The sequence below is a fragment of the Sminthopsis crassicaudata genome, chromosome 4, assembly GCF_048593235.1.
Source record: "Sminthopsis crassicaudata isolate SCR6 chromosome 4, ASM4859323v1, whole genome shotgun sequence".
Taxonomy (NCBI): Eukaryota; Metazoa; Chordata; class Mammalia; order Dasyuromorphia; family Dasyuridae; genus Sminthopsis; species Sminthopsis crassicaudata.
The window spans coordinates 350,561,853-350,581,988 of NC_133620.1; the positions used below are offsets into that span (position 1 = coordinate 350,561,853).

At 33.9% G+C, this 20,136-nt stretch overlaps 1 protein-coding gene across 3 annotated transcripts in view; it reads right to left on the reverse strand.

Moving 5' to 3' along the window:
- IKZF3 (IKAROS family zinc finger 3) overlaps positions 1 to 20,136 on the reverse strand; it is a 78,592-nt gene that overhangs the window by 46,234 nt on the left and 12,222 nt on the right. For 2 of the 3 annotated variants that reach the window (XM_074261401.1, XM_074261403.1), the window contains exons 2-3: positions 13,180 to 13,233; positions 7,325 to 7,441 (exon numbers count right to left, since the gene is read on the reverse strand). In XM_074261401.1, the coding sequence (XP_074117502.1) occupies positions 7,325 to 7,441; positions 13,180 to 13,233 (171 nt within the window). The remainder of the gene's footprint in view (positions 1 to 7,324; positions 7,442 to 13,179; positions 13,234 to 20,136) is intronic. The other variant, XM_074261402.1, reaches the window with a different exon arrangement.

Sequence of the window (20,136 nt, forward strand, 5' to 3'; positions counted from 1 at the left end):
CGAAAGCATTATCAGGTTGGATCTTCTCTTTGGAATCAAGCCAGAATCTGTCATACTTTGGGGATTTTTTTTTTTGAGCAATTTCATTAACAAATATGTTTATAGCTCTTTCTTTCTGGTTAACTGCAAGGTGATGTATGCTATTGTTTTGTAGCAAATATCAAGAATACTAGTCAATCAAGACTTGGAGCTCCAGGAGATTGTAGACAGACTTCAAGGCAAAAAGAGTAATAGCATTATTTGGTTCCTAAGGTATTAATGGCTATCTGTTATTTTTGGCAGCTATGGTAGCTCAGAGTGGGCTATATGAATAGCTAGGAGGAAAACAAAAGATACAGGTGGGGTGACTAAGAGATCTAAGTCTGTAGTGGGCTAGATCAAAGGAGGATAGGTATTAAGTGTAAGCTTTACATTCCTCACAATTCAGAATCAAAGAAATAATGATACCAAGACACACAAATCATAGCCAGATGACAAGTAGGTATATAAGAGCATCCCCACTTATTATTTAAAACTGGGAAAGGGGGAAGGAGGTGGGTAGGAGCAGCAATGAGGACTGGCTTTCAGAGCAATAAAAGCCAAGAGAGAGGAAGTCTGGGACCAGGGAGAGAAAGAGGTACGTCTCAGCCTTACTCTCTACACTTTTATTTCTCCTCCCTTTTCAGAATTGTACCAGGAGTGGCAATTCTTTTCTTCTTCTTATCTTATTGACTAAACTAACTGGAAACACCCCAAAGGTTCTCATTATTCTGCATTACACTAAAATCAGTCCTAAAATCAGGAGTAATTGGGGAATCCTGTTCTTATATAATATTATGATGCTGTAACACAGCTTCAATTCTTGTTTCTATTATCATAATGTCTCCTAAGTTTTCAGGAAACTGGAGCAGGTCCCAGTTTCTCTATGTTCTCTATGTTCTCCACATTTATGTATCTATGCACTCCCTGCACTCAACACATGATAAAAGAAAAAACTAAGAGACTCTGATCTCTTCATCCTTTTTCCTTGGTAAATCTCAAACTACTCCAGTGATACAGGTAGAAAATGCTATTGTGCAGAGACAGAAAAAATGGTACAATTTGAGCAAATAAGAAAGATTGAGCAATGAAAATAAAGCAAGTATCTTCATTCCTTTCCCCAATCTGGCATATATCACTCTCTTGTAGGCCTAGGTCACTACTTCACAAAGCTAAAAAAATTGTTTTAGAAGTCAAAGCCATACAACTAGCTATTTTGGCTAAATAATTAGTTGATTAACAGATATTTGTTTAATTTTTGAATATCTATTATATGATCAAAATTTTTGCCTTTCTTTATATCCCCAGTACTCAATATAGGTGCCAGCATATAACAAACTCTTAATAAATGCTTCTAAAATGATTCCTTAATGTGCTAGGTTCTTCAGAAGAAACAGAAGTATAAAACAAGGAGGTTTCCCATCAAGAAACTTTTAACTCATTGGGAAGATAAGGTATGCATATAATTAAATTATTTTGTACAAACTGAAAGTTCTAAAGGAGTTTAAAGGAGAAGGGAGATCACTGAGGAATGGAGTAGTCTTGAAATGGATCTCCAGTTAGCTAGCCACTGAAGTGCTGTCTAGAATTTTTGTTTGCAGACTTCTTGCCAATCACAATTGAAACTAAAATTATAGAACCAAAAGAACATTGTATACAATAATAGCAATATTGTTTGAAGAACAATGGTGAGCAACTAACTATTATAAACGCTCAGATCAACCACAAAGCATCTGTGAAGGAAGATATTATCCACCTCCAGAGAAAGAACTGATAAATAGACATATGCATAGTCTGGTTTTATACACACACACACACACACACACACACACACACACACACACACACACACACATACAGACACATGCATAATCTGTGTCAAATGGTGGTCTTCTCTAGCATGAATGGGAAGAAAGGGAGCAAGATAGTTTGGAACTTAAGATGTAACAAATTAAAATTTAAAAATGTAAAACCATGAAAATATTTAGGGGAACTACCATTGATAAGTCTAATGTTTTGTCATTCTAAAAAAATGTGTAAATGTTTGTTCCTATCTATTTTTTCTCTGGAAGTAGGTGGGAGTGGCCTAAAAAGATTTTGAGAGTTAACTAAGTGATGCTTATGATATGAATGTTTTTCTAAGCATTTTCTACTTTTTTTGGTGGTTTAATATCTATGAACCAAAAAAGATAACATTTTTCATTCAACAACTGAAAGTAAGAAGATTAATTTATAAGGAACTTATAGATCAGTGGTATCAAATTCAAATAGAAATGAATCCCTGAATGCCATATATTAACTTAGAAAACCACAGATTAATGTTATCTATTTATTTTATTTACTACTTTATTTTTATCTATTTTTATTTATCTATATATTTATACTTACATATATAATATATAGATATTTGTATATATACTTATATTTATTTTTATCTATCTACTTATTTTGTTAAACCCAATTTCCCAACTACATTTTAGTCTGATTCAGTTTTGCAGCCACAAGTTCAACATTTTGTTGTTCACCCAGTCCAACCCTTTTGCTTTCCAAATGAGGAAATTGACTTGCCTAAGATTACATAGTCCAGAATTACATTCAGCATTTAAGTACCTACTTCTTGTTGGAAGTAAAAAGACAAGAATAAAACAGTTCCTGCCTACAAGGATTTTACATTGCATTGGGTGGAAACAATGTGAACATAGAAAATATATACAAATATTCTTTAGGGTCTGTGGATAGCTTTTCATGGGTCTGTTAAATTGGATAGGAAAATGTTTTATCTTTTTTTTCAATAAAAATTTTTTCTTTTGTAATCGTCAGCATTTTATACCCTTAAAAAACATTATTCTGAGAATCATCCAAAGGCTTTCCTACATTGTGTCCATAACACAACAAAAGGTTTAAGAACTTTTTTTTTTGGGGGGGGTGTATTTAGGAGACTACTGCCATAATCCAGGGGAAGGCCTGAATTAGGATGATGGCTGTGTTAACAGAGAGATGGGATTGAATATGTGAGACATGTTGTGGAGGTCTAATCAACAAAATTTGGTAACTGTATGTGAGGGAGAAGGGAAAGCTGAAGAGGCTGGGAGAAATGTAGGTGAGATGGGGGTACCCTCAACAGAAACAGAGACATTAGGAAAAGGAGAAGGATGCAAAGATTTGAATCCTCTAGTTCTTGTTCCAAAACTATTCTACATTGTTTCCTGATGGGAGAAATGCAGAAGAAATTCAAGGGAATTCATTGGCTTTCTACTGCCCACCAGACTGGACCATGACCCATTGTCTTCATTTCTATAAGTCCATCAAATTCATGCAAACATATTGGAATACCTAGGGCTGTTCTACAAAAAAAGATCAAGTTATCCACTGGGTGATAAGGAAATTTATGCCAAATCATGTTGGCTTTTAAATTCTGCTTCTATCACCACCATCACCAACTCCCTACAATGCTAATGATACTAAACTACTCCTTTAAGGAGGTAAAGGCTATGGTTAAGGTCTTAGCCCATAATTATTTTTATGAAAATCACCCTGCTTTCTTCTAAACCACAGAGGAAAAAAAAGTGAGTGCCTCCAATGGGTTGCCCACAGTTTTCTACAAAGTAAACTTCTAACTGCTAGAAACCTACACAATGAGATCTATTTCATTAAAAAAAAAACCCACACATTTTATTTCTCTTAGAACCTAAAATAAGACACAGTTAGCACTTACTCATGATTAAAAACCCTCCAGGATAAAAGTAGTTCTTTGTCATTAATAACTCTAAAAGTCCTCTAGCTGACCTTCTAAAAATGTAATGACTATAATTACAATACAGTGGGATTCCTAAGCACTTGACAATGTATGTGGTCATTTTTATTAAAATTTAGGTCAAATTTTCCTTAAAGTCCTTTAAAGCTGGACCTGAATTTGCTGAAAGATGCATTTTGGTCACCATGGGTACAGCTCTCCAGACTGCAGAATTAGATATACCACATTACACAACATGTCCACTTCTGAAAATCAATGGAGATTTGTATCTGTGACAGGATTGAAATATGTCCCCAGCAATGATGTTCAGGCTCCATTAGACAAACATTATTTGCACTGTCAAATGCCTATGATGTATACCCAATGATCACTGCTATCCCACATTAAAGAGCAGAGATCCTGGTCCCTGACCATATTAAGTCTATGATCCAGACTGAAGGCCATTATTAACATAGGTGTGACTGCTATGCAGGTGAACTATGACATAGAGAATTCTAAAAAAACAGAATTAGTCTACTCAATTCTTTTTTTAGGGGAATGTAATATTATGGTCTAAGAAAAGAAGAAAAATCTCCCTCCTAGATTATTTAAGATTACTGGCCTCATGCCTGGTTGCCCAGGATAACTGCATAGCAGTCCTAGCCATATGGCACCTGGGAAAAGTAATTTCCATCCACAGATGTCCCTTGCTTCTATAGAATTGTAGTTGAGGGGGTTGGGAGTGGCACTACACAGGAAAAGTATTGCAATGATGTGGAACATGCATTGGATCTGGAATTAGAAGACTTGAATTGGAGTTCCAACTTTGCCACTAAATACCATATGACATTGGACAAATCACTTGACCTCTTAAAGCCCCAGTTTCATTATCTATTAATCAATCAATCAATCAACAAGTGTTTATCGAGTGCATATTGTATGGCAGAGAGGCCACAAAGGCACAGTGGATAGACAGCAGGTCTCCTGGCTTCTGACACATGCTGGCTATGTAAGCTCAGGCAAGGCATAAAAACTGAGTACCATAGGCAATGCTCTACATCGAGTTTCCTCTGGGGAGGAGTTCCTATAAGGAATAAAGTCATGGGTTCAATACCCAGCCTCTGCCCCTATGAGACAGACATACCAGATACTATTGATTCAAAGGAAAAAACAAAACCATCTACTCTCAAGAAAGGGCAACAAAACTGTAAACAAATATAGAACAAATACAAAGTGGTTCAGAGAGGGAAGAAAAGGATTAACAAAATACATTTTGATATAATTGCCCTATTCAGCTGCTTTTTAAACTTTAAGGTACAATATAAATATAAGTTCTGTTTCTGATGCTCAGGACGTAACTATTTTCTCACCCAAGTTTACTCAGTACCTGTGATCTTATCCTGGAGTGTTCCTCCACTTTGTGGCCCCTTCTACCCCATGTAAGTCCTCCCTTGTATGGCAGGGCTTGGATCCTCCATGCTTCATTCCTCTCCTAGCTCTGTTTCTACCTCTTGGTGCTTGTCCACCACCTCTATACCGCTCCCTTCATTTATCTACCTTCTTGTACTCTTCCACAACTACCACCACTTTTCAACTCCATTAGAATGGAAGCTCTGTAAGGGCAGGGGCTCTTTTTTTTGGCTTATATTTATATCCCCAGCACTTAGCATAGTGTTTGGGACACAGTAAATACTTCACAAAAATCTGTTGACTTAGGTAGAACACTGGACTAAGAGTCAGGAGAGTTTACTGTCTCAAACATTTACTGGCTATCTAGGTAAATCACTTAATCTCTGGGTCTCTGTTGCCTCATCTCTAAAATAAAGGGTATGGCTTTAGCAGACTCTAATATTCCTTCTGGCTCTAAATATATGATTCTAAGATCCTCAAACTTGAGTTTGAATCCTGCCTTAGACAGTATATATAGTCTTTGACCAAGTCATTTAATTGCTCTCAGAGTCCATTTCTCTGTTGCTGTTCAATTGTTCAGTTTTGTCCCGGTGTTTGTGATCCCACGGACTATAACAACAATACGCTTCTCTCCTCCACTATCTCACAAAGTCAACCCAAGTTCATGTTTTTGTTCCATGACTCTATCTACCCATCTCATCTTCTGCCATTCCATTTTCCTTTTGCCTTTAATCTTTCTCAGCATCAGGGTTTTTAGCAATGAGTCCTGTCTTCTCATTATGTGGCCAAAGTATTTGATCTTCAGCTTCAATTATCTGACCTTCCAGTGAATAGTCTGAATTTAGTCCCTTAAAATTTAGTGCTTTTAGGAAGGAATAATAACACCACCCACCTCACAGAGGTATTGTGAAGAACAAATGAAATAATATGCACAAAGAACTAGTCAACAATTATTTATTAAAAACCTATTATGTGTAAAGTTCTCAATGCTAAAATATATATTGTATAATAAATGTTAGCTCTTATTATTATTTATAATCATCAACTATGTCCTAAAATGCAAGAGCTCTAGAGATTGAGTCTCCCTTTTGCTACTTGGGCCAATTCCTTTAGGATTGAATCAATGACAATGATTTGTTGAATATGAGTTGAAAGAAGATAGCATATCGCTATCTAGAATGCATTTGATGAGGGCAGGGAATTTTCAAATATTTAGCTTTCACAATATTCTTCAAAAATTGACATGAATAAATAAATAAAATGTGATAAATAAATAAGAATGGATCTGGTTTCTATTCTTAGGATAGGGGTTTGGGAGGGGTGGGGTCAGTTTTAATTTTTCCTAAATTGAATAATCATATGCCATGTTTCAAATATAAGAAAATTTTAACAAACAATTCTAAATCCCTTATATTCATTGGTCATCTTATTCAAACGTGATTTTAAAAATGATATGTGTAAGTTCTTAATTTTAAAAACTGTATGCCTTGATGTAGCCAAAGCTACTCTCTGCCTTGATGAAAATGAAATGCCATGGATAAGTCACCTTCAAGAAGTCTTATGGAGTTAGTAGAGCACCATATGCTTTCCTCAGCACAAATGACCACATCCTGTGCCAAGCAGCACTCTGTGGTTTTGAACTGGCACAAAAAAGCTAATATACAGCTCGGTATAGCTGGAATATTAGTTGACACTGTGATTTCAATCTCAGAGGTTCTAGACACATAGAGTTTTCATGACCTGCTTAAATGTTTATAATAGAGACTTCAATGAAAGAGAGAGATCCTAGGAAAGTATGTTTGCAATAAGCCACACATTTAAACACACATTATATACAACTATCCTAGGGCTCACTCGCAAAAAGCAATATAGGTTACTTATGTTATATTTCTATGCCAACATAAACATTAACATAAAATATAAGAGCAAATTCAGTGTAAGCTGTGTATTTATTTAAAAGACTGATTAGGCATCCTATGTTCTGAAAAATATCACGAAATTTGGGATGAATTTTAAGAAGGGACAGTAATTGGATAAAACTGTTTTATGCTTCCTAAAATCATTTGTTCTCCATTATCCTCAGATAATTCCTTATTTTTCTTAAAAGTTGAACATTAATTAGATCTTTAACTATTAGTTTCTGATAAGGAAATTCCAACTTACCTCCTATATCCTCATCTTCATTGGATGGGATCTGATCTTTATTATCTTCTCCACTGTCCATATTTTCTACCTCCTGAGGTTTGGATGAACTGTAGTCATTCAAAATCACCTGGCCTTCTAAATTAAAGAAAGTATAAATAATAATAATCTTAATAATTTACCCACAATTCCACTTTTAAACATGCTATAAGACATTTATTAACTAGATCTGCTTCATACAAACCCTTCGAAATAGGTGTGACAAGAACTTCATGAAACCTCTCGAAGCTAAGCAATGACCTTATATATAGTCAGCTAAGTCTTAGCAGGTATTTCATTTCCCTGGCCAGAACTAAAATGTGAGTTTCTTATTTAGTTGGTATTCCCTACTCTTATAACAGGAGCATGACGCTGCTATTTGTGTTCAATAAATGTTAATTGATGATATATAGAACTAAGTATTGAGCTTAAAAATAGAAAAACATGTATCAAGATATACCTGGAGATAAGATTTCTGCATTTCAAGTTCTATTTTCCCATGGATTATTAAAAACATGAAAGTGTATTCCTCTAGAAAATGTAACAATCTAAGATGTAATTAAATCCTTTTCAAAACTGTAGCAAGAAGCTGGCCAGAAGACAAAAAATTGGGAATAGTCAATGTTGAAGAAGTTGAGTAAAGATAGATACACTAGTGCACTGTGGGTGGAGCTGTGAATCAATACAATCATTTTGGAAAGCAAATTGGAGTAATGCAAAGAAAGTGAGTAAAATATCCATATCCTTTGCAGCAATTACAATGTTAGCCATAATTCCCAAGGAGCTCGTTGATAAGAAGTCCCTCAAAGAAGCCAAAATATTCATAGCAGTACTTTCTGTGCTAGCAAGAATTGGAAACAAAGTAAATGTCCATTGACTGAGGAAAGACTAAGCAAATTGTATATTGAAATATTACTGTGCTTTAAGAAATGACAGATGTGATGAATATAGAGAAGTACGCAAAGATCTCCTTTAACTGATGAAGAATTTAAAGTAAGCAGAGCCAAGAAAACAACATACACCATGAATACAACAATGAAAATGGAAAGAATCACATAAAAAAATCAGTTAGTGTTACAAAATTATAAAGAATAAGCATGACAAAAAGAAAAGATATGAAAATCTATCCCCTATCCCATTCCTTTGTAGAGGCAGAAGGTACACAAATGTACATTGTGCATTTTTTCCAACTTTTTCAATGTATTGACAGTTGTGCTGATTTTTTTCCTCTTCTTTTTATCTGTTATAAAACAGATAGCTACATAGGAGAAAGTAGGGGATAAAAACTGAGGAAAATTGTGATGGTAGAAAAAGAACAAAACACAAACAAAAACTTATTTTTTAAAAATAGTGTTACAAACCTTTAAAAAAAGGTTCACAGGACAAAAGGGTTCAAAGTTTAAAACTTTGATTGCATAAAATTAAAAAAATGTTTGTACAAATAAAACCAATGCAACTAAAGTTGTAAAAGAAGCAGATAAATGAAGGAGGGGGCAGAAGGGAGATCTTTGTAGCAAGTTTCTCTAATAAACATTTTATTTCCAAGTTATATAAGAAACTGATTCAAATTAGAGGAATAAGAGCCATTCCCCAATTCATATGTGGTCAAAGACAGTTTACAAAGGAAGAAATCTAAGTTATCAATAGTGAATACAAAAAAATATATAAATAAATAAGTAGAAAAATGAAAATTAAAACAACTCTGAATTCTGCATCATACCCAAAAGATTAAGTTGAGAAAAAATGGAAAATGACAAATGCTAGAGGAGACAAGGGGAAACAAGTACATTAATACAACGTTGGTAGGATTGTAAATAGATCCAATCATTCTAGGAGGCAATTTGGAATTGTGTCCCCCCCAAAAGCAAATAAGAACCTTTGATCTAGCAATACTGTCTATACTCTAAAGAGATTAACAAAGAGGAAAAGAATCTACACAGATAAAAATACTTATAATTACTTTTTATGATATCAAGAATTATAAACTGATGGAAGGGTCAAGTTGGGGAATGGCTGAACAAGTTATAGCATATGAATGTGATGACATTCTACTATGCCTCAAGAGATTATGAAAGTTATTTTTTCAGAGAAACTTGGTAAGTTTTTTGTAAACTGATGCAGAATGAATCGAGAGGAATCAGGAGAAACTTAATAACAATAGAATAAAGCCAAACATCTTTGAAAGACTTGGAAACTCTGATCAACACAGTTCTAGAGGATTCATGATGAAATGTGCTGTCCATCTTCTAATAGAGAAGTGATGGACTTAAACTATGGTTTGTGACATTTGGGGGAGGCGTGGGCAGTGTAGGATTTTCTTTTGCTTTACTAAACTTGTTTATGATAGGGTTTTTGAGGGAGAGAAAAGACAAAGAGAATTTTAGAACATAAAACTGAATTTTTAAAATATAATAGGGTTTTTTGTTTGCTTTCTCAACTGGAAGGGGCTAGGGAGGTGGAAGAGACAATAGATCCTATTTTGAAAATAAAATTTAATTTAAAAAACACATATAAAAGAAAATTATGCTTCTTTGATCAATTAGTGACAATAATCCTTATAAAGAGGCACAATGAATTGGTAAATATACTAGACTTCAAAGTCGAGAGATACCTAAGTTTAAATTATGTCTCTATCACGACCAACCAAGTGATATTGATCAAATAATTTTCCCTTCTCTGAGTTTGTTTCCTCATTTGTAAACTTAATAACACTTGTAGTACCAACCTGAGATTTGTTATGAAGAACAAATGAGAAAATGTTTGCCAAGCCCTCCATAAAACCTTAAGCTGCTATTTAACAACAATAGCTAACATTTAGATAGCATTTAAGGTTTAAAAAGGATTTTATACAGGTTTACATAGCATAATGGTCATCTACTGTCATTATAAAGCAAACAGAATTACATTTATGTTTAAGCATAATTGAATAATCAAGCAAAACATAAAAAATGAAAACTTGCAAAGCTTCTAACAGTTAATAAAGGCATATCTATTGAGCACCTCCCTAAATTCAAAGCACTAGAATGGACACTATATCCTAAAGCAGGATTAAAATCCTTTTAGCTTCTCAAGTTCTATTACCTAAAACTTGTAAAATTTTGTAGTTTTTGCAAATTAAAAAAGTTAAATTAGAACTAAAGGTATACGAAAATAAAAGACAGCAAAGAGAGAAATCCAAGAAAAAGAAAACAAATTAACAATTGGGCCAGCATATTTACTAGAATACATACAACAGTGAATGAAGTCATGGAAAAAACATCTACTAAAACATATTTGTAAAGCAAGTCAGTATGTGCTAAATATTGAATGAAATCCTTGATTTGTAAAAATTCTCAGTTCCAAATTCTATATATAATTTTTCTGTACAGTAAGGCATATTATGGAAGTTTGAAAACATCTGTTCTAACCAGTGGTCGTCCCTTTTTCTGATTCCTGAAATGATTAAATATACAATGTATATTTTAAATGGAATATATGACAATACAAATCCAATATTATAGACTATCGGTACTATTTTATGTAGAATGTAACTGGTTTATAACTTATAAAGACACACAAAGTATACTATTTAATTCAATAAACATTTATCAAGTATTTATTATGTTCAAGATACTGGCCAGGGAGCCCAAGAGATACAAAGATAAACACTCAGCACTTTCTGCTTTTGAAGGGTTTATACTCTATTATGGAAGCTATAACATGTACACAAGTAAGCAAATACTAAGTACATACAAATTTCAAGAGAGTAAAAGCAATACTAACTGGGGTTAGGGGAGAAGTGAGTCAAGGTCTCATGTAGAAGATGACACCTGAGCCATGTTATGAGGCAGGAAAGGAGGGCATTTCAGGTATGACACAGAAATAAGAGATGGAATTCTATGCATGGTAAAAAAAAAAAGAGAGAGAGAGAGAGAGAGAGAGAGAGAGAGAGAGAGAGAGAGAGAGAGAGAGAGAGAGAGAGAGAGAGAGAGAGAGAGCGCAGTCTGAATACAGAAGCAAGCATGGCAAGGGCAGCAATATGAAATAAGATTGGAAAGATTTGTGGAAGATTGATTGTGTATGGTTTTAAAAGACAGACCAAGAATTTTGGTTATTATCTAGGAGAGGGAGCTATTGAAGATTATAAGTAGAAAGGATAAGTGACATGGTTACTGTGTTTTAGGAATTCCTTTATGGTACTTGCAGCCAAGATGGCAGAGTAAAGGCAGCAATCTGGCCAAACTTTTCCAACATTCCCCTCTAAACAACTTTAAAATAAAGTCTCAGATTGAATTCTGGAGTAGCATAGCCAACAAAAGGTTAAGTGAGACAATTTCCATCCCAAGACAACTTAGATGATTGGCAAGAAAAGTCAATGACACTGGTGGTGATGAGGAGGCAGGTTTGGAGTGCAATTGGTTGCAAAAACAGTAGCTATAGGCCATAGAGACAGCTGTGATACCCATTGGAGCAATTTGTAACCTCTTAGTCCAAAAACAGTAAGGGAGTTGGACAGCTGATCAGAAAGAATTACAGAGGACCTAGAACTGAAATTGGGCACTGGGCTGGACATTCTTTGGCAACTCTATTGCCCATATGTAGTTCTGGGTTGCATTTCAAGGACAGAGAGAAGTGCTTATGGTAGATCACAAGACAGCCCTAGTTCCAGGGCCAAGAAGTATGCTAGAATTTGCAGGTGCAGGGGAGCAGGAGACCGTCCTTTCTGAGTAAAGAGCAGCACACAGACCTGGAGAGCAGTGACTGTACCTCTTTCTTGGTGACCACACTACCTTGGAAGTACCCAAAATTTATAGACTCCCCTAGGTGAGCAGAATTTTAACATGAAGTTTAAAGGTAAGAAATAGGTTAGAAAATAAGCAAACAATAGAAAATAGTTAAGAAACTGATTATAAAAAACTATTATGGTGTTAGGGAAGACCAAGACAAACTGAGAAGACAACTACATGAAAACAGTTATAAAGCAAAGTCTCAAAGGAAAAAATGATGCAAAAGTTAAAAAGATTGGAGTGACAGAGGGAAAATTGATAAAAGGAATATCTTTATGTTATGTAAGACAAACAGATTTAACTATAAAGGAGATTTCTTATTGCTAGGGATAGCATTCATGCAATCACTTATTCATTCAATAGTTAACTATTAAAATTTTTTCAAAGGCTTATAGTTTGTTATGATACAAGAAATATGTGATATTTTAGTAATCTACCAAATGTTTCTTTGGTATTAAGAGAATGAATAATGGTTAATTTGACAATATGCGGAAAAATTTCACCTCACCTTGATTAATGAACAGCATAATGAACATATTCACTCTTCAGAAAGCAATGATATCTATTGACTTTTTATAAATACATTTCTAATGTATTATAATATTTCAATATTTGACCATGTATTTTATTAACTTCATTAAGATATAAGATATTTAAGGGTGTTTAGGGTATTTTTGGTTTTGCACTCTATTAGACCATCAAGCTAATATTGATTCTTCATTCTTCTAAGCACATTCCAAATACCAGGGAACTCCTGAATGGATAAGAAAGATCCACTGGAAGCAAAACAATCAATAAAAAAAATGAAAATTTCAGTATGAACCAGAAATGGTGAGAGAAAACAGAATTGGCTATCATGATGATTAAAAACAAAAAAAAAACTCATGCAACTTATTTGGGGATTTAATTCAATAGTTATCTTGTGATCATAAAGACATGACCAAATTGTCAACTGATGAGCTCCCAGCATTTTCACTAGATGGACAAGATGCCAAAGTCTGAAAGAAAACATTTTTCCGTCCTTTCATGGCTTAAGGACAATATTTTTAAAGACGGAAAACCTGATGATACCTGTGAACACAGGCTGCTCCTGTGAATTTCTCAGCTCCACAGTTGACTGGGTATCTAAAAAGACAGCAGAGATTGCATATAATTAGAAACACAGACCTAAACTGTTTTCAAGAATTATTTTGGTAATCCTAAATCTAGAAAGGACAAGGATAAAGTACTATTTTTGAAAACTCTTTTTTCCATCTGCACAACAGGTATATAAATTCTACTCAGAAGAACTCCTCCTCTCTACTATTCCCTAAAAAGACTTTAGCCTATAGTAGGGGGAATGGCTACCTCAGAAAAAAAGTTACATTCTGATGCCAAATTCTCTGAAAAATTAAGCTTCTTCCAAAAATCACATAGAAGAGGCTTAGTGATATCAATTATAATTGCAGAAACAACTTTCTGGAAGAACAGAATTTTCAGGACTGTCCTTTGGTTTAAATCTGATCCTCAATAACTTCACATTAGCTTTCAGACATTGGTTACAGAACACAGAGGCAGGGAAAATTAATATATGAAAAAAATAATTTATGAAAAATATTGACTTATAAAAGTCAATTATAAAACTTTAGCTTTATACCAAAGTGATTTCTAACAGGAAAAAAAAAAAAAAAAAAAAAAAAAAAAAAAAGCTCAACAGAACATCAAAGTGACCTTTATGGGAAGTAATTTTTGGTAACTGAAGAACAATATGGAGCCCAATGTAGTGGTCTATCTATCTAAAGGTAAAACACCCCGTGAATCATTGTCCCACTAACACTGACATTTAAACAAATTAAACACATTTCTTTTCCTCAGGTATCAAGTAATCTTTCTGCACTCCAATCAACACAGAAACAAACAAGTAGGATTTTTCAAAAGAAACAGGAGATTCTGACCACTAGCATTTACAATTTAATAAAAGGATATAAATCCAACTAGGAGTGATCTTTTTAGGTAATATAAAATATGTAATGTTTAAATTTAAGTAATTTATTTAAAGAAAATAAAATTAAAATATTATATTCTAGTTCGTGTCCTCTCCTCCTCCCTCTGGATTTAAAGGTGGTCTTCACATTCAAGAGTAGGGAATTGACTCAGTAGTTTATGTAGAGAGGAATTACTATCTTGTTAAAATCTCTGAACACAGAAACTATTTCAGTTTTTATTTAACCATTTTAGTTCTTCTAAAATGTACCCCAAAGCAACTCCTAGAGTCTCCATTTGATGTTATCTACTGAGCTGGGTCTTTTCATGGCCAGGTGATCTACCTGGCATCAAAATGTCTTCTAGAAGAAAAGTGTTCTAGAGAACTGAGCAGTAGTATTTCCTGATTTTTGGCAGAAATCTTTTTTTCTAATGAAATATCAACTTATCTAACAACAAATGGAAAAACTCTGGATTTTATTAATCTTATAAGAATATTAATCATGCTATTTTCACCAGCCCTAAATTCCCAAAGGCATACAAGATGAGACCGTTATTAATGAACCTAAAATTTCTCTATTCATCTCTTTTGACACAAGAGCTCTGGACTAGAGCCAAAGGGACAAAAAGAAGCAAATGTTTCTTTAAACTTGCATTTCTATCAAAATTTTTAAAATGCTGCTCACCAGAAAACATTTGAATAATGGCTAACTTCTAATATTACTTTCCAAATTCTCTCAATGTAATCTTAGAATAAGCTTGTAAAATTATCAGTATTTTTCATTATTTAGTCATTCAAAGAATTTTGTTTAAGGAACAAAGTAAAGATCAATGTAAATTCTTGAAATTTTAACAACTGATCATTGAGCAATACAAGTCCTAAGCTTGTTTTAATCCTTTTAGATTCTACTTTCAATCAACAAAGAGGTCATAGTTAGTATTTTTCCAACTAGAATTTTTGGAGAGATGCCAGAGTTTTTTCTTCAAAGATCCTAACTTCTAAATGAAAGAGTATAGCTTATAATTAAATCTAAAATTTTTTGATAGCAGATGTAAATTGTTCATTGTGATGTCTTCAAAGTTCTTATATAAATGTTTGTTCTTTAGTGCTTCCTCCCTTAAATTACCTTGCTTTCAAAATGGTAGTCATTTCCATTGATTTAACTTCCTAAAATTTGTAAGCTTAGTCACAATTCAGATGAATGACAGCATTATTTCTGAATTCTCAAGTCATTCTTTAACCCAGAGTAGTGTTTAAAAAATTCTGCTCTCAACTTTACAGAATAGATCTTGAGCCACTCAGTCTTCTGCTTTCCCAGTAGGACATGTGGGCACTAATAGAGAACAAAATATCAAATCCTAGAATAGAATCCTATTCTGAATTTGCCAGCTGCCAACAGGGTTGGTGGCTGCCAGCTGCCAGCAAGGTCTATCTGTTTATTTCTTTTCATCTTTTTAAAATCAAAATGATCAAATTATCATGCTCTTTTGGTTCTTAGTTGTTTCTTTTATCCCAAAGTTTTATCTTTTATCTTTGTATGTTAAAAAGAAAAGAAAAAAAGGGATCAGAAATCAAGGCAAAGGACTTAGAAAAGAAATGCTTTCCTAAAAGTTGCATAGCATCATGGACAACAAATGCTGTGGTGGCCATGGACTGTTACCCTCTATTGCTGAGAATATATAAGCAATTGTTTTCTTTGGTCATAAATTTCTCTCTTCTTCAAAGAGCAACTGTCTTTATTGCTTTCACATATGCATCATACTTTTAATGCTCCAGTGGGTAAAGCTATATGAAGTGAAAAACTATATATGTACCCTACAAGCAGTGTTGACTAAGTGTTCCTTTAGTCTAAAGGGTTCTTACCCTTTTTTTAACCTGTTTTTTTTTTTCATAAAATTTGTGGAAAGTCTGATGAAGTCGAGAAACTCCTCTGAATAATGTTTTAAATATATAAAATACAACACATAGGATTACAAAGAAGCCAATAATACTGAAATACAATTTGTAGAATATATATACATATATGCCTGCTTGAAATGCTTGAAAAATAAGAATTGATTACTTTCAATTTTAATTTGTGAGCACTTTTCCTCCAAATAATTCAATCATTCATTTAAGATGAATGATTGCAATTATTTTGAAAATACTTGCAGAAAGAACTCCCTTATGGGGAATAGGAAATGTACTATTTTCCCTTTACATAAAACTCAAGTACAGAATATGACTTTACTATCTAGGTTTATAATAATATTCCTTCAAAGCCACCTGTCAAAACTACAACCTTTCCAAGATCCCAAAATTTGAAGATTTAAATTCCCTAACCACAACTTCCTATTCCTTTCACCTTTCCTTCTCTCTTCTTCTAAATCTACTTTTCACCTTCATCTGTCACTATACCAGGTCCTTTGGCTTATCCTTTGATTCATCCCTTCTCTCTTAATCCAATGACCTGACTGTTAAGTTCAGTCATTTTTCAGTTTTGTCTAACTCCTTTAGGGAGTTTTCTTGTCAAAGATAACAGAATAGTTTGCTAATTTTTTTCCCAGCTCATTTTACAGATAAGGAAACTGAGAAAAACACAGTTAAGTGACTTGCCCAAGGTCACACTGTTTGTTTGAGGCAGAATTTGAAGGTGGGTCTTCCTAATTCCAGGCCTGAAACTCTACCCATTGTAATACCTAGTAGTCCTCACTGTAACTTTCCTTTTTTTTTTTTCTGTACACAGGAGCTCCATCTACAGGGGAGTGACTCCATGAACTGCCACTAATTATTCCCCTAGAATTCCTTGCATTCCTGCCCTCACACTATTCCAGACCTAGATAATCCCCACCATACAATTACTGTGTTCCTACTTGAACCAAATGTCCAAAAGAAAAATCATCAAAAGAAGCTGATTTCACCCAATATACATTTAGGATAAATAATTTTATTTTGGGTCCTTTTGACTGCTGTATAATATTTCTCTTCTACAACGATTGACTCCCTATACTCAATCACCATGGAATCTATTCCAGACCCTTTCTTTGTTCTTCAAACTCTCATTTTCACCCTTTTCCTCCACACTTATAATAAATCATTTAACCTCGAAAACAAAGGTTAAACTGTGGTTTGTGACCCCACATGGAGTTGTATAACTAAATATGGGGATTGTTAAATTATAGTTTATCAATAACAAATTTTTGATTTTACATACCTACATCCCTGGGGTCATGTGAAAATTTCTCAGGCAAAAAGGGATTGCACCTGGAGAAAGTTTAAGAAACCTTGCTCTAAAGCTTAAATTTCCTTACCATCAGTAACTAGTTTTTCTTTAATCTTTCCTGATGGTTATACCTTTGACCTTTATTTTTTCACATAGATCTTATTCTCTCCTAATCCTCCTAGGTTCTTATTTGAGGTATTGGCCCCTCCTCAGTGTAGCTCCACTTGAATGTCCCACTGACACTTAACCTTATGTGCATGAAACTAACATTATTATCTTCTCCATGAAACCTGTTCTTCTTTCTGACTATTTCTGTCTGACACACTATTTTTCAACCCAATCTCCCATGGTCATAAGATCATGGGGTTATACTGGATTCTTCCCCCATCTCTCATATCCAGTCAGCTGCCAAAAACTATCAATTTAACTTCTGCCATATCTCTCCCATCTGTCCTGAGGCAGCAGAGTACACAAGGAAGAATGCTAGATTCAGAGGAAGAGAATGGCAGTTCAAATCTCAGCTCTGCAACTTATTTTCCATATGAATTTACTCAAGTTACCTCATCTGTCTTTTGCGATCCTATGATCCTATATAATATAAGAATAGAGGAGTTGAGTTTTGGAGTAGATGATTTCCAGGTTGATTCAGTGATCATATGAATAACCTTTTAATAGGTTTTTCTGTCTTCCCAAATCTTCCTCTTTGATCTATCCTACATTTCCCTGACAAAACCATCTTTCTTATAGTTAGGTCATTGTGTGGTCATGCTAACAAGAAATGGCAGAAAGGCTATTATCCAAGATCTTATGATCCTTTCACCTTATTTTCTGAGGCAAGAAGGTCATCTAACAAGGAGAGATTAATAGATAAGCAATCCAATTGCTACATTTGGCAATTTTTAAAAAGCTAGCCTTATATAAGATTTAGAAGAGATATGGATAAGACCAAAAAAAAAAAAAAGGTCAAAGGTTTGCAATCTGCACTGTTGGAAGTGCTCAAAGCAATGAATCCACCAACTCCCTGAAATATTCAATTATTAAATATGCTTGAATCTTTAATGAATCCCTCTGCTTATTAAGTTAAAATACTTTGACTTCCAAACTGACAGAGCCCTATCACATTTCCATCCTTATTCTTATTTATTTTCTGCTCTGGCTCCTACAATTAATAATTGAATTCTTTCCCTTCCTTTGAAGTCCAACTCAATAAGTCTTAAATCTTCTCTAATCCCAAATTTGTAATCTCATAGAATACTTTGCTTTGCAATTTATAATATTGTTATTATATATTATATAATGTTGCACAATATAGTAACTTATATCTGTATCTTATCTTGCTATTAGACTGTAAGTTCCACTAAGGCAGGAATCTCATTTATCTAAACTTTGTATCTTTCTCAACATCAAGCAACTTGCTCTGCACAAAGTAGGTGCTTAATAAGTATTTATTGAATTAAGGGATTTATCCAAGGTCACAATTTTTACTGTCACAAATTGGAAATAAAAAAGTTTTCTTATGTTTCAATGGATGTTTTCCCAGCCACTATGACATAATTTTCTAGAAATTTAAATAGTATTTAAAGTTCTCTTGAGGGGCAGCTGAATGGTCCACTGGAGAGAATGATAACCCTGGAGTACCTGAGTTCAAATCCAGCCTTAGATATTTGACATGTATTGGCTGTGTGACCCTGGACAAGTCAGGTAACCCTGATTGCTTTACCCAATAAATAAATAAATACGTTCTCTTTAAACATTAGTATGATCATTATAATAGCAAGTACCATTAAATGTCATTAAATTTCCCCCAAAATTTTATATAATTAATTTTTATTTAAGGGCTAAGCAAATTTTAAGTCTTCAAGGTCATTAACAAGATTCCAGGATCATAAACTTAGAACTAGCATCTTAGAGGATTCAAATCCAGGTCTCTGACTCCAAATACAGAATTCTTTCCACTCTATTTACATAGCCCAAATAATGCTGATCCTCTTTCAGTAACAATTTCTACTATTATTCTCTGCAGATGGTCTATGCAACAATAGTTCTAGTGTATTAGAGCCCTCTGGGAGTCTAGTAAAGCCTATTGATCCCATTTCAGAAGAAGCTTTTTAATGCATAAGAGAAAATACATAAGATTAAAAAGGGAACCAAAAGTAAGTGAAAATAGAAATATAGTTTTGTTTCCTGTCAAAGTTGACAGACTCCCTGAAATCTATCTATAGAGCCATTGGAGACCTATGGACCCCAGGCCAAGAACCCCTGCTCTAGAGAAAACTAGGGGTTGTGGTAGACAATGAGCTGTTGTCAGGTTATTAAATGGAAAAAGTCCAATTCTAGGGAGGCTTGGCAACTTTCACAAATACCTACTCTATACTAATTTTCCTACCCTAAATGTGTAGGAAATTAAAAGTACTATCTTCACATACACATGTACACATGTGCATACAGATGTTCGCAGTACAAGCTCTTTAGCTTTAAGATAATTGGCATATGTGTACACAAATGTGCACACACACATAGACACAGTATAAAAAGTGTAGCTTTAGGCTATTAAAACATATATCTTATAAACTTATATATCTTATCTATACATAATACACAACATGTATTATGTGGAACATATAAATACATGTATGTGTATATTCACATGCATGACATTTACACATATCGTGCATATTTTACTTATATAGCATTTTTATGTGTGTACCACATATATTGGAGGGGCAATGAAGTTTATTGAACAGAAAGCTGGCTTCAGAATAAGGAAGATCTGGGTTCAAACTTTATGTAAGACATATACTGGCAGTGTTACAATAGACAAATTATTTAATCTCTCATTGTTCTAGGCAACTCCCTAAGTTCC